Consider the following 15,879-nt stretch of genomic DNA (forward strand, 5'->3'; position numbering starts at 1 on the left):
GGCCCCTTTAGGCCCGTCTGTAGGAATTACTTCATCCCTGGTGGTGAGAAATGAACCCTTTGTGCCTTTGTCACCTGAGAGATTGCCTGGATCAGTGCAGGCTGGGGGACAGAAAATCTCTCTTTTTTTATAGCTCTCAACTTTAAACCATAACTAAGAATGTGTGTTAGGCAGCACAGAAAGCAGAAGTATTTCCCTGAGTCTGAGCAGGGCTTTGTTTCCTCCGTGGATGCAATAACTGCCCTTGTTACCAAATTTATCCAAATGCAGAACTAAAAGATCTGATAGGTTTTTTTCCTTGGCCAGTATTCTGTTATCTTTGGGCTATGGTGTGTGTGCTAAGTACCACCAAGGGAACTTGTTTCTCCAGTGTGACAAATTCAGTAAAATTATCTGTTGGTACCATCTTCACGAGCAGTTGTCAGATTTATTATCTGAGTCAGGTTATTGTTTATACAGACATTTACTAAAATACTGCTTTACCAGTCAAGAAGAACAAAAATAATGATTTTTTATTTATATATATATATATATATATATATATACACTCCCCCCACATATATATATATTAAAAAAAGCAAAGCTGGCACAGGTAAAAATACAGTTACTAAAATACCTAATGCAGCCTGAAGTAGGAAAAGTGTTTTTAAAGCCAAAGAATTTATAACAGAAATCTCTGAAATTCTGCCAGTTTGAGCCAGAGGTGCAAAGCTGAATAACAAGTAAGGACAGGGTAAGCAGAGCCTGCTCACACCTTGCTCTTACTCCAGGTTTGTAGCAGCTTCTGCTCTGAGCAATGAGTTTATTGAATTATGAACATCAAAATTCCTGTGTTTTACTTAGGGCAATGGATTTTACTATTATGGAAGAAAATGGAAGTGATAAGGCTTGGTTGATGAACATAATGATTTTAGAACACATTAATTAAGAAGAGAGCTCACAAGTGCCTATTTCGAGCAGATGGAAAATTCAGGAAATCATCAGAGAGGTAATTGCAGTGGTTATGGAGCCAGAAAAAAAGGGAAGGAGCTCCTGAAGGGAAGCTAAAGGGGAAAGGATCTGATAGAAAAGTTGCCAGTCTCACCTTAGTGCTCAGGGCACAAACCTGGCTGTGGGGAAGAGAGAGAAGGTGCAAAACAGGGGAGAAAATGTGAATAACAACAAAGAGCCCAGGGGAGACGCTGACTCCTCATCTTGGAAAGAGGGAAATGGTGCCAGCTGCACTGCAGGGGAGAATTAGCAGCTGCCACAGGAGAGGTGACACTAAAAGGGTGGAAACTGTGGATAAGGAGCCTCAGAGGTGGCTCCATGGAGCACCAACCACGCCAGGGCTGCATGCAGGAAGGTGGGAAGAAGCAGGTGAGCCAGGTGTGGCTGGTACAGAGCCAGCTCGGAGGGAAGAGGGGGAAATAAAATCCACCTGTGGAGGTGAATCATCAGCCTGGAGACTGGCAATGGACACAAACACGTCTGGGGCCATGGCTGCCCTTTCCCAGTCTCTGTGACTCGGGGTTCACCAGCCCACAACCGTGCAGCTGTTCTGGGTGGAGTGATGCTGCATGGAAAGGAATATTGGGAGAAAAAAGCTGCACGAACCAGCTGCAGGAAATGCAAAATGCAGTTTGGAATGGACGTCATCATCATCTCCACAGACAGGCCCGGGCAGTGCTGCAGCCACAAGAAAGTGGCCTGAAGAACACAGTGCTTAAGTTCTGATTCAGAAATACCACTGCAAATTAAACTTCAGGAATAGCACTGAGAAGTGAACTTCAGGAATAGCACAGAAGCAGCCAGCAGGAGGATCAGTGGATAGCTGTTGTTTCCTGTCACCTGCTCACACACAGATGAAGCCTTTACTACTCTGCCTTTATCCCCTTTGCCGTTTCAATGCTGTGGTTCCCCGCAGTGAAGTCCAGCAGAAAGGCAGGATTCTGGGCGCTGGGGAGGGAAATTTCCATGAAAATAGGTGAGCAGGTAGAGGATCAGCACCATCGCATCTCCTTGCTGCAGGGAGGGTGCTGATCATCACGGCTTGGACTCCACGGTCCTGGAGGCCTTTTCCAATTTGGGGATTCCAAGGTTTCCTGTGGCTCAGTGGCCACATGCCCCTCATGTCTCCAGGGGTGCATCTGGGCCCCAAAATGCTGACTTGGGGTCAGGGCCACGTTCACTCCTTGATTCCTCATTTGTTTTCCTTTGGCTCCTCTGAGTCTCTGCAGTAATTCCAGCAGCAGAGCCCCAAACCTGTCTCTGCCTCCTGCATTGTGCAGACCTGAAATTGTGAATAAACTTGATAATAGAAGAGAGGAACAGAGGAAGACTGAATAATAAGACAAGATCAAGACTTGGATACCGCAGTGCTGCGAAGCCTCAAAGCACTGATAACAGATAAAATCAAATTATCAGAATCTGGGTGTATTTCACAATTAAAAATAATGGTTTTAATTAAAATAATTCCAGGGGAGAAGGAAGTAAAGTATCATTAGCCACGTTTCATGCTCTTCCCATAACTTCATATCAAGCAGAGAGCTGCTATTCCTAGAACCATGGAATCCTGGAATGGTTTAGGTTGGAAGGGACCTTTAAAGCTCATCCTGTTCCACCCCCTGCCATGGGCAGGGACACCTTCCACTAAACCAGGCTGCTCCAAGCCCTGTCCAGCCTGGTGTAGAGCCATTTGTCAGGTTTCTGTGAATCCCATTCTAGGATTTTTTATAATACATCATTCCCATTTTCTCCAGGCCTCTCAGTAACGCCGCGGTCCCATCACTCCCAGGCCAGACACTGCGCTGTGCATCAGCAGGATGAGGTGTAAAACATCTTGAAATCCTGCTGGAAACGCTCTTGGATTTGTTTGGGTGCTGGTCTGTTTGAGGGTGCATTTAACGATGGCAGAGAATTGGCCCCGAAGGTGAAAGCCCAAGGACCACAGGATTAAAGCAGAGTTTTAACCCTGTGTGAGCCAAACCCTTCTCCCTGCAGGGCTGGGTTTGCTGGGAGGGCACGCTGGGGTTAACCAGCAGAGCAGGTTCCAGCGGAGCTGTGGGGGGAGGATGGGAGCAGATTGCCAAGGCACAATTACCGTAAATGAAGGAAGCACAGCCCACACCTGTGCCTGGGACCCCGCGCTCCAATCCAGCCCTGATTGCATCTCCAGGGACTTCCCGGAGGTAAAGTGTCAATTAGTGTAATGACCCTGGACTTTGTCCACTCTGTTCCCTCGTTCTGAGCGTGGAATAATTTCATGGACGCTGGGGGATCTCTTTTAGCAAACTCCTCACAACGCCACCTGCTCACCCTCTCATTCTTGCAGTGCTATTCCCAGCTCTCCTTCCCGGGATTGCTGAACTGGAATACGAAATGCAGCACGCCCAGGGCTGCATCCTCGCAGACAATGGTGCCCAGACACCTGTACAGATAATTCCACCTCTTTTTGGAACAGGGAATGTAGCAAACCTTGCCTTGCAGCCCAGGCCGGCATATGCATTCCAGGAAAGGATGGGACTCCAGGTAGGAGAGGTTCCCAGCTCCCTTAACAACTCAGACTGATTACCATGAGGTAATTATCCCCATTTTACATGCAAATTCGAGGCACTCGTGCAGATTTTGTCTCAAAATGCACTTGCTTAGGGCTGGAGGCAGTTTTAACTCCTGTGCAGTCAGTAAATACTTCACAAATCCATGGGTGAGGAATTTTGGGATGTTGTAGAGCTGAACAGGAATATCTGAGGAAAAACTGAGCTTAGCTGAGCCAGGAATCTCCATAGAGCCAAGGCAGGAAAAGCAGCCCCTATGGAATGGGGTCATGAAAAGAAAACCAGCCTCCATGGAGCAGAGTCAGATGGGACATTGGGAAGGAATTGTTCCCTGGGAGGGTGGGCAGGCCCTGGCACAGGGTGCCCAGAGCAGCTGTGGCTGCCCCTGGATCCCTGGCAGTGTCCAAGGCCAGGCTGGACATTGGGGCTTGGAGCAGCCTGGGACAGTGGAAGGTGTCCCTGCCCATGGCAGGGGTGGGATGGGATGGACTTTACATCCCTTCTGCCCCAAAGCATTCCAGAGTTGTCGGATTCTATGAAATTGGGGAGCTTCTCAGGATACTCTGGATTTCAGGGTGGTCCATCAGCTCTCTCCACCAGGCTGCAGCCGGCTGGGTGTGAGAGCAGCAGCTCCGTTTGCTCCAGCTCCTCATCCCACATTCCCTTCCGGCTCTCTATCAGCACAGCTCAGGCCCAGCCCCACAATCAGCCTCTCCCTGGCTGCCTGCCGAGGTGGGATATTTATAGGGTTTACTGGAAACTCTTGGCACATTGCTGGCCTTCGAAATGTGATTGTTTTGCAGAGAAGGAAATTAACTGGAGTGTGGGGCTGGTGGCCAGCTCGGCCTGGGAGCAGAGGGAGCTCAGGACCCAGCTGCATTGTTTCTTTTATCTTCAGAAGGAATTTGCCGCTCTCTGTGGGGTTGTTGGTGTTTTTTTAAGTGGCTCTTAACATGATGGACAAAGTGAGATCATTGTTAGGAATCCTGCATTTCAGAAATACTTGAGGTGTGAGTGAAGTGCACCCTGAGTCACTCCAACAAGTACCTACTGGAGGAATCGGGTGGATCAGGATCTGGTAGTTTATAACCATGTTTGAGGCATGGCAGATGGGTCCCAGCTTGGAATAATCAAGCTGTAATGGAAGAATGTGGATGGGGCAGAACCTCGGGATGTTGTGGAATGGGGGAGGTATTCTTGTCTTGGACAAGGCCCTTCTATTCTTCTCCTCTCTGTTTGCATAATTTTAGTTCATTTCCTTGGTGATTGTGGAGTTTAACCGGCCCAGGGCTGTGTTTGAAACCCTTCCTGAGAACACTCTTGTAAAACAAAATATTGACATTCCCTTCGCTTCCCTACAACAAACGCCTCCGCCTGGGGCAGGTGTTCCAGGAGAGCTCTTGGAAGATTGGGGGGTGAGTGTGGAGAGCTGGTGACCTCAGGTGGGACACGCTGGAAGGGTTGCCTTGGGAAATTTCTGTCCTAAGCTGTCTGGGAAAGTGTTTGTCCTGTGTCTGGGAAGTCTCCCTTGATCATCATTTAAAGGACAGCTCGAGGACGGCCCAGAAATGCCCTTTTATTTGCTAACACCGTTCCCTTGGGAACCCACATGAGCTCGCAGCAGATCTGCACGAGGAGGAAACCTTTGGGGCCCCTGGAGCAGCAGTTTGGAAAGCTGATCTGCTGGCAGCCAGGTGATTTCTGGGGAGGACAAGCCACTGCCATCCTCGTTGCCCTAAGCAGAGCACCTGTACCCTGTCAGCCTGGATTTCCTTCCCTACAGACCTGTGGGCAGCTGGCAGGATGTGTGCACATCTCCTCCCTCCTTGTGGCCCAGGGAAAGTCTTGTGGCCCAGCCTGGTGATGTGGACACCACAGTGAAGCCCCAGCAGTAACCCCTGTGTCTCTCCCGTTCCAGTTTTGCCAGTGAGGAATACCAGCAGGCCGTGGAGCGCATCTCGGGGCTGGTGCAGCAGCACAGGGCCACCCTGGTGCCAGGCCAGCCCCAGCTGAACGTGTGTGACCAGGCTGTCATGGTGAGTGCCTAAAGCACAAATGCACTGGGGAATCCTTGGATTAAAATACGTTTTGTAAAGGTTTCATGAAATGTCAGCACTGGGAAGGGATGGAGGAGAGATGCACGGTCACCTGTTGGTGGCATCCTTCCTTAGAGGCAGGGCAGATCCTTCTCCTTTCTAACCCCCTTCTGCAAATCTCAAAAGTCACAGAATCCTGGAATCCTGCAATGGTTTGGGTGGGAAGGGACCTTAAAGCCCATCCAGTCCCACCCCTGCCATGGGCAAGGACACCTTCCACTGTCCCAGGCTGCTCCAAGCCCCAATGTCCAACCTGGCCTTGGGCACTGTCAGGGATCCAGGGGCAGCCACAGCTGCTCTGGGCACCCTGTGCCAGGGCCTGCCCACCCTCACAGGGAGGAATTCCTTCCCAATATCCCATCCAACCCTGCCCTCTTTGTTCTGAGTCCTCCATGGGACAGTGCCTCTTTTTCAGTGGTGTATCTTTGGTCTTGCTCTGTCTCCTCCAATTCCCCCCCATGCCTGAAGTTTCCAAAGTCTTTATTGAATTGAACATTTTCAGTCCTGTTTTCTCCTTCATGTTTCCATTGGAAAGTTACAGTTTGGCTCCCCTGTCAAACACTGCTTGGTTTGTTGAGAACCTGGGAAAGAAACAGGATAATCTGGGGGAGGTTGTCAGTTGACAGGAGGTTGTGGAGTCTGAGGGAATGTGTCTGTGGGCTGACACGAAATAGTAACAGGCAAAATCGTCCTGCTGCAGAAATAATCTCCTGAATCAGTCAGAACCTGCTGCCTCTGGTCTGTCACCAGCAAGGAACAAAATGTGGAGCTGTGTCCCCTCAGTAACAAGGCAAAGATCTTCCTTAGCTTTGTCCCATCTCTTTATTTTTGGATGTTAAATAGGAAAAAGATTTGAGGGCCCATTGTTTCTTTGTTGTTCTCTTTCCTTATTCAACTTTTCCCTTAATAAACTCTGTTCTCTGCTCCTCTGGGACCTTTGGGATTCAGGCACTGTCCCCAGGGCCTGGCTGCTGCCAGAGCCCTGCACTGCAAAGGCATTTCTTCCCGAACTGCTTCACAAACTGAAGGCCATCAGAGGCAGAAAGGGGGCTGGGGGGATCCTAATCCCAGGGGGAATGTTTCAATCCCAGCAGGAAACACTGGGAGTTTTCCAATCTGTGTACACTCCTCACAGGATAACCCCATGGTCACTACACTAAAATGTCAGGCACCAGATTGCTGCCTTTGAGACCAGAAATGAAGATAAGCAAATCTTTTTAGGGTGATTGTATTGCTGGGGTAGACTGGGGCCTAAATCTGGTTTTGGGCGATGCTGGGAGATAAAGATCATTTACTGACAATATCTCCTGTCACCTGTTTATTTGATAAGGATGTTTGATGTATTTGGGAGACAGAAGAATTGTCTTTACTTTTACATAATCAAAGTGTGTGGAAGTGTTCAAGGAAGTGTCCAAAGCCATGGAGGGACAGGACACAGGGAATGGCTTCCCACTGCCTGAGGGCAGGGATGGATGGGATACTGGGGAGAAATTCCTCCCTGTGTGAGGGTGGGCAGGCCCTGGCACAGGGTGCCCAGAGCAGCTGTGGCTGCCCCTGGATCCCTGGCAGTGCCCAAGGCCAGGCTGGACATTGGGGCTTGGAGCAGCCTGGGACAGTGGAAGGGGTGGCACTGGAGGGGCTTTAAAGTCCCTTCCCACCCAGAGCATTGCAGGATTCCAGGACACAGAGGGATCATCCTGGGGCTCCTGCAGCCGTGGGTTGATGGAGGCACAGGAGCAGGGGAGGTTCTGCAGCCCATCTGTGCTGGGTCCCTCCAGCAGTGTCCAGGGAGCTCCCCCAGCTCCGGCTCTGCTGGGGAGGTGTGGGAGAAGCTGTTCCCTGCAGCTCGGGGCTGGCCTGGCTCGCAGCACACGTGGTGGTGTCCCCAGGGCTCCCAGCACAGACCAGCAACGGGACTGGGACTGCGAGACTGCAGCACAGACCAGTTATTGTTCTGCTTTTTCAAAAGAACAAGCATTTCATGTGTTCCTTTGGCTCTCGATTCCTTCTGCAGAGTGGTCTGAATTTTCCAGCCGCGGCCGCACATTTTAAACCAGAGAATTTAGAAAAGAGCATTAATTGTTCTGCAGGCCTGCGGAGCCCTCGGTGCAGAGGTGCCTCCAGCGCAGCTCCCTCTGTGGCTGCTCCTCTGCAGGAATAGCTGGTGTCTCACTGCCATCTGTTGTCAGCTCCGTGGAACACAAACCTCCTCCAGCGGTTTTTTTCCTGGGGTTGAGCTTTCCTTTTCCATAGGAATTTAATTCCAAGAAGACATAAATACTTGCAGGGTGAAAATCAGCAAAGTGAAAGGCAAGGGGTCAGAGTTGAACAGGCCTTTAGTAAGGGACAGCAGGAATGTCCCGTGGATGGACAGCCCTGAGAGAGGGAGGGACAGACAATGAACACAAAAGATTCCTGAAGGCAGAATGGCAATTGTTACCTGCGCTTCCCAGGACCGCAATCCCAAATGTTAAATGGCAAAACCTCAATGAAATTAAAATGTTCACTTATCTGAATTCCTTCCTCCATGAATCCCTCTGGAAGCTGAGGCTGGCTGTGGCTCTCCTTGCTGGTGTCCTTTCCCTGTTGCACACATTCAGGTAGCTCAAGAAACATGGAAACAAGGAAAACAAATAGTTTTGGTGTGCAGGCACTGGAAGAGGTGTCTCAGGAATGCTTCCTGCTCCATCTGCTCATGGATTCATCCCTCACAATGCTCATTAAAATACCAGCATTCTTATCTCTCTCACACCCTTGGCCTTCTGCTGCCTTTGGCTACCTCGAGAAAGTGCCTGGATATTGCAGTGCTGAGAATGGGAACTCTCCTGGAATCCCAGGAAAAACCTTCTGGTCTGGTTGCTCTGTGCTCCTGCAGGAGAGAAAGGAGGGACACCAGCATCCCAGCAAACCGGGAGAGGCCAGGAAGGACTGGTGTATCTCAGAAGAGGGAATCATCTGCTGCACAGGATTTGTAGCCTTCCCTCCAGCTTTTATTTGAGCAGTGTTTGGAGTGGGGAATTTTATGAGCCCAGAGGCTTCGGCTGCAAGAGGAGTTTCATTTTTCAAGCAGGACATAAAAGTGTCTTTGTGAGGATCATAAGGAGCTGGTCGGGGTGAGAGCTTAGCAGATACTTGGTGTGAATCATCTTTCTGTCTATTTTTGTTTGTTTTTACCAGAATTGGTCCCCTCCAGGCTGTGAGAAGCTTGGGAAGTGCCTGAAAGCGCCAGAGTCTGATCCTAAGAAATGCTCTTGGCCTCACTGATGGCTGCAGCCCTCCAGGACTACCCAGAGAGCCCGAGGCAGCTGGACATCCAGTTTCCAAAGCACTTCTGCTCCTGTTGGCACTCCTGTTTACACAGGAAGGGTGTGATGTGTGCATGATATCATCACTTGCCCTTCCAAAGGGCCAGTGTTTATATTCCTCATGCTCAGGGTTTCGCCTCCACTCCTCTCTTCTCCCAGTTGCTTCCCTAAATGGTAACTCCAGTGAGGATTGTTTCAGCTGGAAAAGCTCTCTGCACAGCCACGACTCTGCCATCAGCTCCGAAATGCCATGGATCACTCCTGCTCCTTCCACCCAACCTTGCTCACTCGGGTGCCCCAACAGGAGCCATGGGACGGGTCAGGAAGCTCGGAGCTGCCAGAGAGCCCTGCCCAAAGTGCCCGTGTTTTGTTTGCCTGTAACTTGTTGTTTTAACATTTGATTTCCATTGTGAACTCTGGACATCAACTTGTTTTTCCTTTCTCCCTAAATTTGTGAGTTCTGGGTGCAAACAAAGGATCCCATCCCTCCTGTTCACAGCTGAGGGGTTGGACACAGGGGGAATGCCCTGAGTGCCTTCCATGTGTAGCTGCAAACATTCCCTGGGTTATGGTTTAAGGAGAGGTGAGGATTTTGTTCAGGTAAGTGTTGGACTGGGGTTACAGCCCCTGCCAGTGCCTGAAAGGGCTCCAAGAGAGCTGGAGAGGAAAAGGGCTGGAGGGACAGGACACAGGGAATGGCTTCCTGCTGCCAGAGGGCAGGGCTGGATGGGATATTGGGAAGGAATCCTCCCCTGTGAGGGTGGGGAGGCCCTGGCACAGGGTGCCCACAGCAGCTGGGGCTGCCCCTGGATCCCTGGAACTGTCCAAGGCCAGGCTGGACACTGGGGCTTGGAGCAGCCTGGGATGGTGGAAGTGGGGTTACACCGGATGAGCTTTGAGGTCTTTTCCAACCCAAACCATTCCAGGATTCTGTTGCCTAATTGTCAGTGCAGGACGTTTGTGGGGAGCTGGGGGTCAGGTGTTCATTTCGGAGCTTTCCTTAATTTCCAGGATTCTGGGTCTGAAGCTGTTCCAAGTCACAGTTCCCATCTCGTGCTCTGGGCCCAGCCAAGGGCAGGCTCAGAAATGCCCCTTTGCATCAGCCCTTAACTCCTGACCCCGTTTCCAGCACACGCTCTCCGAGGAATTCTCCTTGTGCAAACTTTCCCCAGCCTGGGTGTAGCTCTCCTTTAGCCAGAGTTCCTGGGGAGCACAGAGCCTTTGCTCAATTCCACAGGGCACATTCCTGCTCTGCCTCGGAGCCTGTTTCACACCCTTCCCTGTCTCCAATAAACCTGTCTGGAGCAAAAGCAGGCTCCTCTGGGCTCTCAGGGCAGCAGCTGGAGGGAACCCTGAGCATGTTTGGGTTCAAACTGAAAGAGGGGAAATTTAGGATGGGATATTGAGAAGGAATTGTTCCCTGTGAGGGAAGTGAGGCCCTGGCACAGGGTGCCCAGAGCAGCTGTGGCTGCCCCTGGATCCCTGGCAGTGTCTAAGGCCAGGTTGGACAGGGCTTGGAGCAGCCTGGGACAGTGGAAGGTGTCCCTGCCCATGGCAGGGGTGGAATGAGATGAGCTTTAAGGTCCCTTCCCACCCAAACCATTGCAGGATTCCATGATTCTCCATTTGCCCCACCAACAGCTCCGCTTCCACCCCTCCAGTGTTTCCCACAGTACACGTGCCCTTTCTGATGTTGTGCTGCCTTAGGAAAATCTGTTTTTCCTAAAATCCAGGAGCTCTGTACCTGGAAACAGCTCAACTTCCTTCCCAAGCAAAGCTTGGAGCTGCTTGAGGGCTCTGCTTCTGTGCCAGCTGCTGTGCTCCCGCCTGCTCCGGGCTCTCAGCTGCTTGTTCCTACCCTCCTGTAATCCCAAACACTCCCATTCTCCCCATTCCCCTGGTTTATGTACCTGTAATCCCCTCCACGGTAATTCCTGGTGTGTGTCTCATGAAGCTGGATAACCCCCTAAGGTTGGGATAAGAACAGCGCTGGAGTCAGCTCTCGCTGTTCCCACCCCTCAGAAATCCCAGCCAGCACTTCATGGATCCCTGCACATCTGCAAGTGGCATTTGTTTACAGCCCACATTTCTTAGGATGTTCCTAATTGTCCTTCAAGTATATCATGGCATTTCCAGCTCATCCATAACATTCCTCCTTGTTTAGACACAGCTCCAGGCTTGGGAGGTCCGGCCAGCCGCTCCCTCGGAGGTGAGGTGAGGAGAGGACTGGGAGGACTGGGAGGAGCTGTGGGTCTGTCAGCATAGGAGACCAGATAAAACCAGTAACTCCCCGTTTGCTGGGGCTGCTCCACCTCTGCTTTAGTGCTTCTCCATATCCAGAGAAGGGAATGGAGCTGGGAAGGCTCTGGAGCCCCAGGAGTGGCTGAGGGAGCTGGGAAAGGGGCTCAGCCTGGAGCAAAGGAGGCTCAGGGGGGACCTTGTGGCTCTGCACAAGTCCCTGACAGGAGGGGGCAGCCAGGGGGGTCGGGCTCTGCTCCCAGGGACAGGAGGAGAGTTGTGCCACAGGAGGGTTAGGTTGAATATTAGGGGATTTTTTTTCATGGAGAGGGTGAAAAGCATTGGCACAGGGCACTGGTGGAATGCCCATCCCTGAAAGCATTGAAAAAATGTGGATGTAGCACTTGAGGTGAGCATGGTGGTGGTGCTGGGCTGAGGGTTGGACTCCATGATCTCAAAGGTCTTTTCCAACCTTAACGACTTTGATTCCCCGATTCTGTGACCCAGAACTGCCCGAGCCCTGCATTCACTATAAAACTCCCACCAGAGGAGGGAGTCCATGGCTGCAGCTCCCTGGAAATCCTGTCGGCCCTCAAATCGGTGTGAGCTAACACCACTTCGTGGGGTTTTGTGCTGCTTAGGAAGAGTTCCCCCAGGATCAGAGCTGGGCCCTGGCCTGGCCACGCTCCTCAGTCCCCAGCCCTTGTGAACACCCACTGGGAGTGCTCTGGACACCTCCTCCCTGTCCCCTGTCTGCTGCTTCCTCCTTTTCTTGTTCACAGCTGCACTTTGGAGGATCCTGCTTTGCCCCTGGAGCGTGCTGGGACAAGTCACCCTGCTCTGGGCAGCCACGGGGTTTGTCTGTCCTACCAGCACAGCAAACCCTTGTTCCTCCCTGGAATGATCTCAGGACACAGATCCTGGAGGGAAACTTTGCACTAGAGAGCAAGTAAGTGAAGCCATGGAGTGTCTGTTTGGAATAAAAGGACACGAAGCAGATAATAAATAATCAGGGTTTACATGTGACAAAGCTTCTGCTTTAAATTTAAATAGGGATAGTTGTTTTACAGCTGGGTAATAGGAGGAATTTTAAATTGATGCCTTTCCTAAAAATGTACAGATTTAAGAGTTGTGAGATAAAGAATTAATGAGGAAAAATAAAGTAATTTATCAGAAATGCAGCCTGTGATTTCACCTGTAAGCCGAGGGAGTAACACCTTGCTTTGGGGCACTCTCCCAGGTTCGCCTCTGGGCTCATGGGACTGACTTGGGTTAAAAATAACTTGGTTTGTTTTCCCGGAATTATTTTTACCATGGATCGATCTCGCAGCCCACATGGTGCAGGGCCAGCACAGTGGTGGGGATGGTGCCTGCAGCCCCCCCGTACCCCCTCAGGGCACAGAGTGGCCACATCTGCTGTTAAAAACCATCCAGGGCTGCTGGCCTGAAGCTTCCCAGTTTGGGAGCTGGGGCAGGAGTGGGGCTGGAGGGATTTCCTGCCCACTCAGGGATCTGCAGCAGCCAAACTGGTCTGGTGGTGGCTTCTCTTCTCAAGCTACGAGAGAAATGCCAAAGGAATGCTGGAGTTTAGGGCTGTGATGTTCCTTTCTTTATATTTATTATACTGAACACTAAAAGCTTAATATCTTCCTGGGCTAAGAGTCCAAGGAATTTCTTTCTTGCCTTTAATTTCCAATTAGCTGAGCCTCTCAAGCCTCCCAGCTCTGCCCCTGAGGCTCTGTTATCATCCCAGCCTCTGTGCAGAGAAGCTTCTGAAATGGATGGAACTAATAATCGTGGAAAAACTCCGGCTGCATTTGCAGGCTCTGGCTGCAAAAGTGGAGCCTTGATTTCAAATCCTGCAGCAACAAATGGATTATTTCGGTGGCAAATTGGTCCCTGGGGACCAACAATTTGGGGAGCTGAAGGCTGGAACTGGGAAGCAGCAGATCCATTCCGAACACTTAGAGCCAAGGTTAATGCCCTGCGCACTGCCTGAGGGATAACACGGCTCTGCCTGTCCGAGGGGAGGCTCAGGAATGTGGTGTTGAAGGGAAAATGGGGAAGTTTGGAACAAGGGGAGTGAGCAATCCCATGGATTTGCTGGTGAAACCTGGGGGCTGAGGTTTTGGGCAGTGACAGTGGGATTTGACTAAAAGAAGTGGAACTAATATCTCCAAGGAGGAGGCTGTGGGACTTGGGACAGTAGTGGAAGCTGGCAGTTCCCATTACCTGCCACCTTGAGCCCTTCCCAAACACCATGGACAGTGTCCCAAAATTCCTGGTTTCCCATGAAGGATCTCCTGAAGGTTGGACACTCTTGTTTTCCCCAGCGACGACAGCTTCGAAATAACCACATGAAAGAATTCCAGCAGCTGAAGAAGAACCTGTGGAAGGTGAGAACAGAAGGGTCTGTGGGGGAGGAAGGTTTGGAGGAGCTGGGAGGTGGATTTTTGGCTGCAGAGTCCCCAGCAGCCTCTGGAGCACAGCCAGCACAGAAATCCCTCCCCAGGGATCCTGCCCTTGTCCTCAGCACTGGGAAACTTTACAAACCAAACACACTTTTAAGAGTTCCTTTGCTTGTTCAGCTTCCAAATAACTGTTCTGCAGTTAGAATGGCCTGTTTTCCTTCTCTCCTAGCAGTTAGAATACTTGGAAATCGACTTTTCCTTTTGTTTTCTGGTAGCATTGGATGTTTTTCTGTGTTATCAGGAGGCGACACTGTGGTGCCCCTTGAATTAAACTGTCAGGTTTTAAGAACAGCTGTAAGGGAAGAACTGAAATCCCATTTTTACGTTCTTTATTCCTTTGGAAAATGGCTATTTTAAACACCAAGGCTCCATTTGCCTGTTTTCTTTATATCCCCTTCCACCATTTAAAGTTTTGTTGTTGCTTGAAGTCTAGTTCGGATTATATAAATCCTTTAGGTGGATCCGTAGCCAGCAGCTCTCGTGGTCTTTTAGGAGGGAGAAAAAACCTCTGCCTTCCAGCTTCTGGAGGGAGGCAATCTGGCAGCTCTCCGGGCCTTTGTCCCTCTTGGAGTCACTTAACACCCTCTGGGTGACAGGAGGTTGGTAGCACAATTCCCAGCTGAAAGGGAGAGCAGATAAAAGCCAGCAGCGAGGAATGCGAGCCAAATCCATTAGTTCTGGATCAGACACAAAATCCAGGCTGGCCAGAGGAGAGAGAGGAGTTTTGTGTCTTCTCCAAGGGCCTGATCCAACCTGCTGCAGCGGGCAGGAGGTGCTGGCTCGGGCTCTGAGGGAGGCAGAGCCAGATCATGACACTTTCCCTCTTTAGGGGGGCAAAACCAGCTCGGATGCTTCTATCCCGAGCCCAGGGCTCTGGCTGGGGAGCTGCATTCTTCTGGTGTTGAAATAAGATATTTCAAATTTGGTTTGGTTTTTTTTTTTTAAGGGTTTAAAGTGCATGTGTTTCCTCAGCTGAGATTGAAATGAAATGTTCCAGTGGATTTGCAGGGAAATTTTTGTGCTCATTTTCCCTTGTTGAAATTTGGGGCATTTTGTTCCACTTCACACTGAAGTGTTAAAAATCCTGAACGGAACAGAAACTTCCAGACTCAGCACAGCTCTTTAATTGCCTGGTTAAGCTGATTAAAGTTCATTCCCAAGCTTTCATATTCCCAGTTTCTGTGCTCCCTGGCTAATAACACCTCTCCTATCAGGACCTCAAAGCACTTTTAAATCACTGATGGCTTCTGTGCCCAGAAAAGAGGCAAACCCAGAGTTTCCCGAGGGAATCCAGATTCCAGGTGGTGATTCCTTTGCCAGGCACAGATCAGCCCTGAACCTCTCCGAGCCACAAGCGGATGTGGAGTCACCTCCCGGGTGATATTCCAGAGCCCTTTGACATCACATTTGGAAAGGGGTCCTAGGAAAGTTCTTTGCAGATGGAAATTGCAGTAGGAGTCAGCAGTGTTGTTTGAAAGGTTGAACAATCCCAGGGAAAACTGATTTCCTTGGGATGTGACAGTCCGGTCTGTGCCGGTGGGTGCAGTTGGAATCCTTTGAGATGAGGGATAAATCAGGAGTTCAGACAGGAATCTCGGGAATGTTGTCTTTTAACCAGGATTTCTGGCAGCTGGATCACTGCAAGTCCGATTTGGTGCAACCTTTGTGCCCTTCCTGGCAGAACTGATGGAGACAGACTGACCCCACATCCGAGGAGGAGGGATCCCTGGCTGTGGGCTGGAGCAGTGGGAGCACTCAGCAGCTCATCCTGGTGAAAGCTGCTGGTTTGCCAGGGCTTGGTTGGGATGAGGGGCCTGGGAACCCCACTCAGCCTCTGGGAAAATGTGGTGGAGTCTCCTGCAGTAAGGGTGGGATCAGGAGGGGGGTCACAAACAGGACAGGGGTGACACAGACCCCCCGTTCCGGCCCCTCTGTTAGTGAGAGGCAGAAGCAGAGCTGCCTGGCAGGCTGAAATGATCCTTTTTCCCAGGAAATAAGCTCCTGCTTATTTATTTCCACGAGTAGGCAGATAAATTCCATCAGCAATTCCATCTGCCAGGAAGAAGAGGAGTTGCTGGAACAGCTCATTGTCCAGTGCTGTGGTTGTAAGGCCACAAGAGAAACCCGTCCAACTCATCCCAGGGAGTGAGAGTGCTGCGGAGCCCCGGTTCCACTGGAAGGCTGTGTCCTTCCTCCGTGTTTGCTTCCCTGGAACAGCTGCCCGAGAGGATTT

General features: G+C 50.7%; 1 protein-coding gene and 1 long non-coding RNA gene across 2 annotated transcripts in view; both read left to right on the forward strand.

The window, feature by feature from the left end:
* The window catches only part of GALNS (galactosamine (N-acetyl)-6-sulfatase), a 40,016-nt gene extending 30,665 nt beyond the window's left edge, over positions 1–9,351 (forward strand). Inside the window, 2 exon segments of the mRNA XM_048316255.1 lie at positions 5,455–5,572; positions 8,810–9,351. Of these exon segments, the coding sequence (XP_048172212.1) occupies positions 5,455–5,572; positions 8,810–8,896 (205 nt within the window). The 3' untranslated portion in view covers positions 8,897–9,351.
* Positions 9,352–11,389: 2,038 nt separating this feature from the next.
* Positions 11,390–15,688, forward strand: LOC125332246. Its single transcript, XR_007206416.1, has 3 exons — positions 11,390–12,124; positions 13,509–13,571; positions 14,593–15,688. It is a non-coding gene; the product is annotated as an uncharacterized LOC125332246 (long non-coding RNA).
* The last annotated feature ends 191 nt before the right edge of the window (positions 15,689–15,879 follow it).

Source organism: Corvus hawaiiensis, chromosome 12, assembly GCF_020740725.1.
Source record: "Corvus hawaiiensis isolate bCorHaw1 chromosome 12, bCorHaw1.pri.cur, whole genome shotgun sequence".
In the NCBI taxonomy this organism is placed as follows: Eukaryota; Metazoa; Chordata; class Aves; order Passeriformes; family Corvidae; genus Corvus; species Corvus hawaiiensis.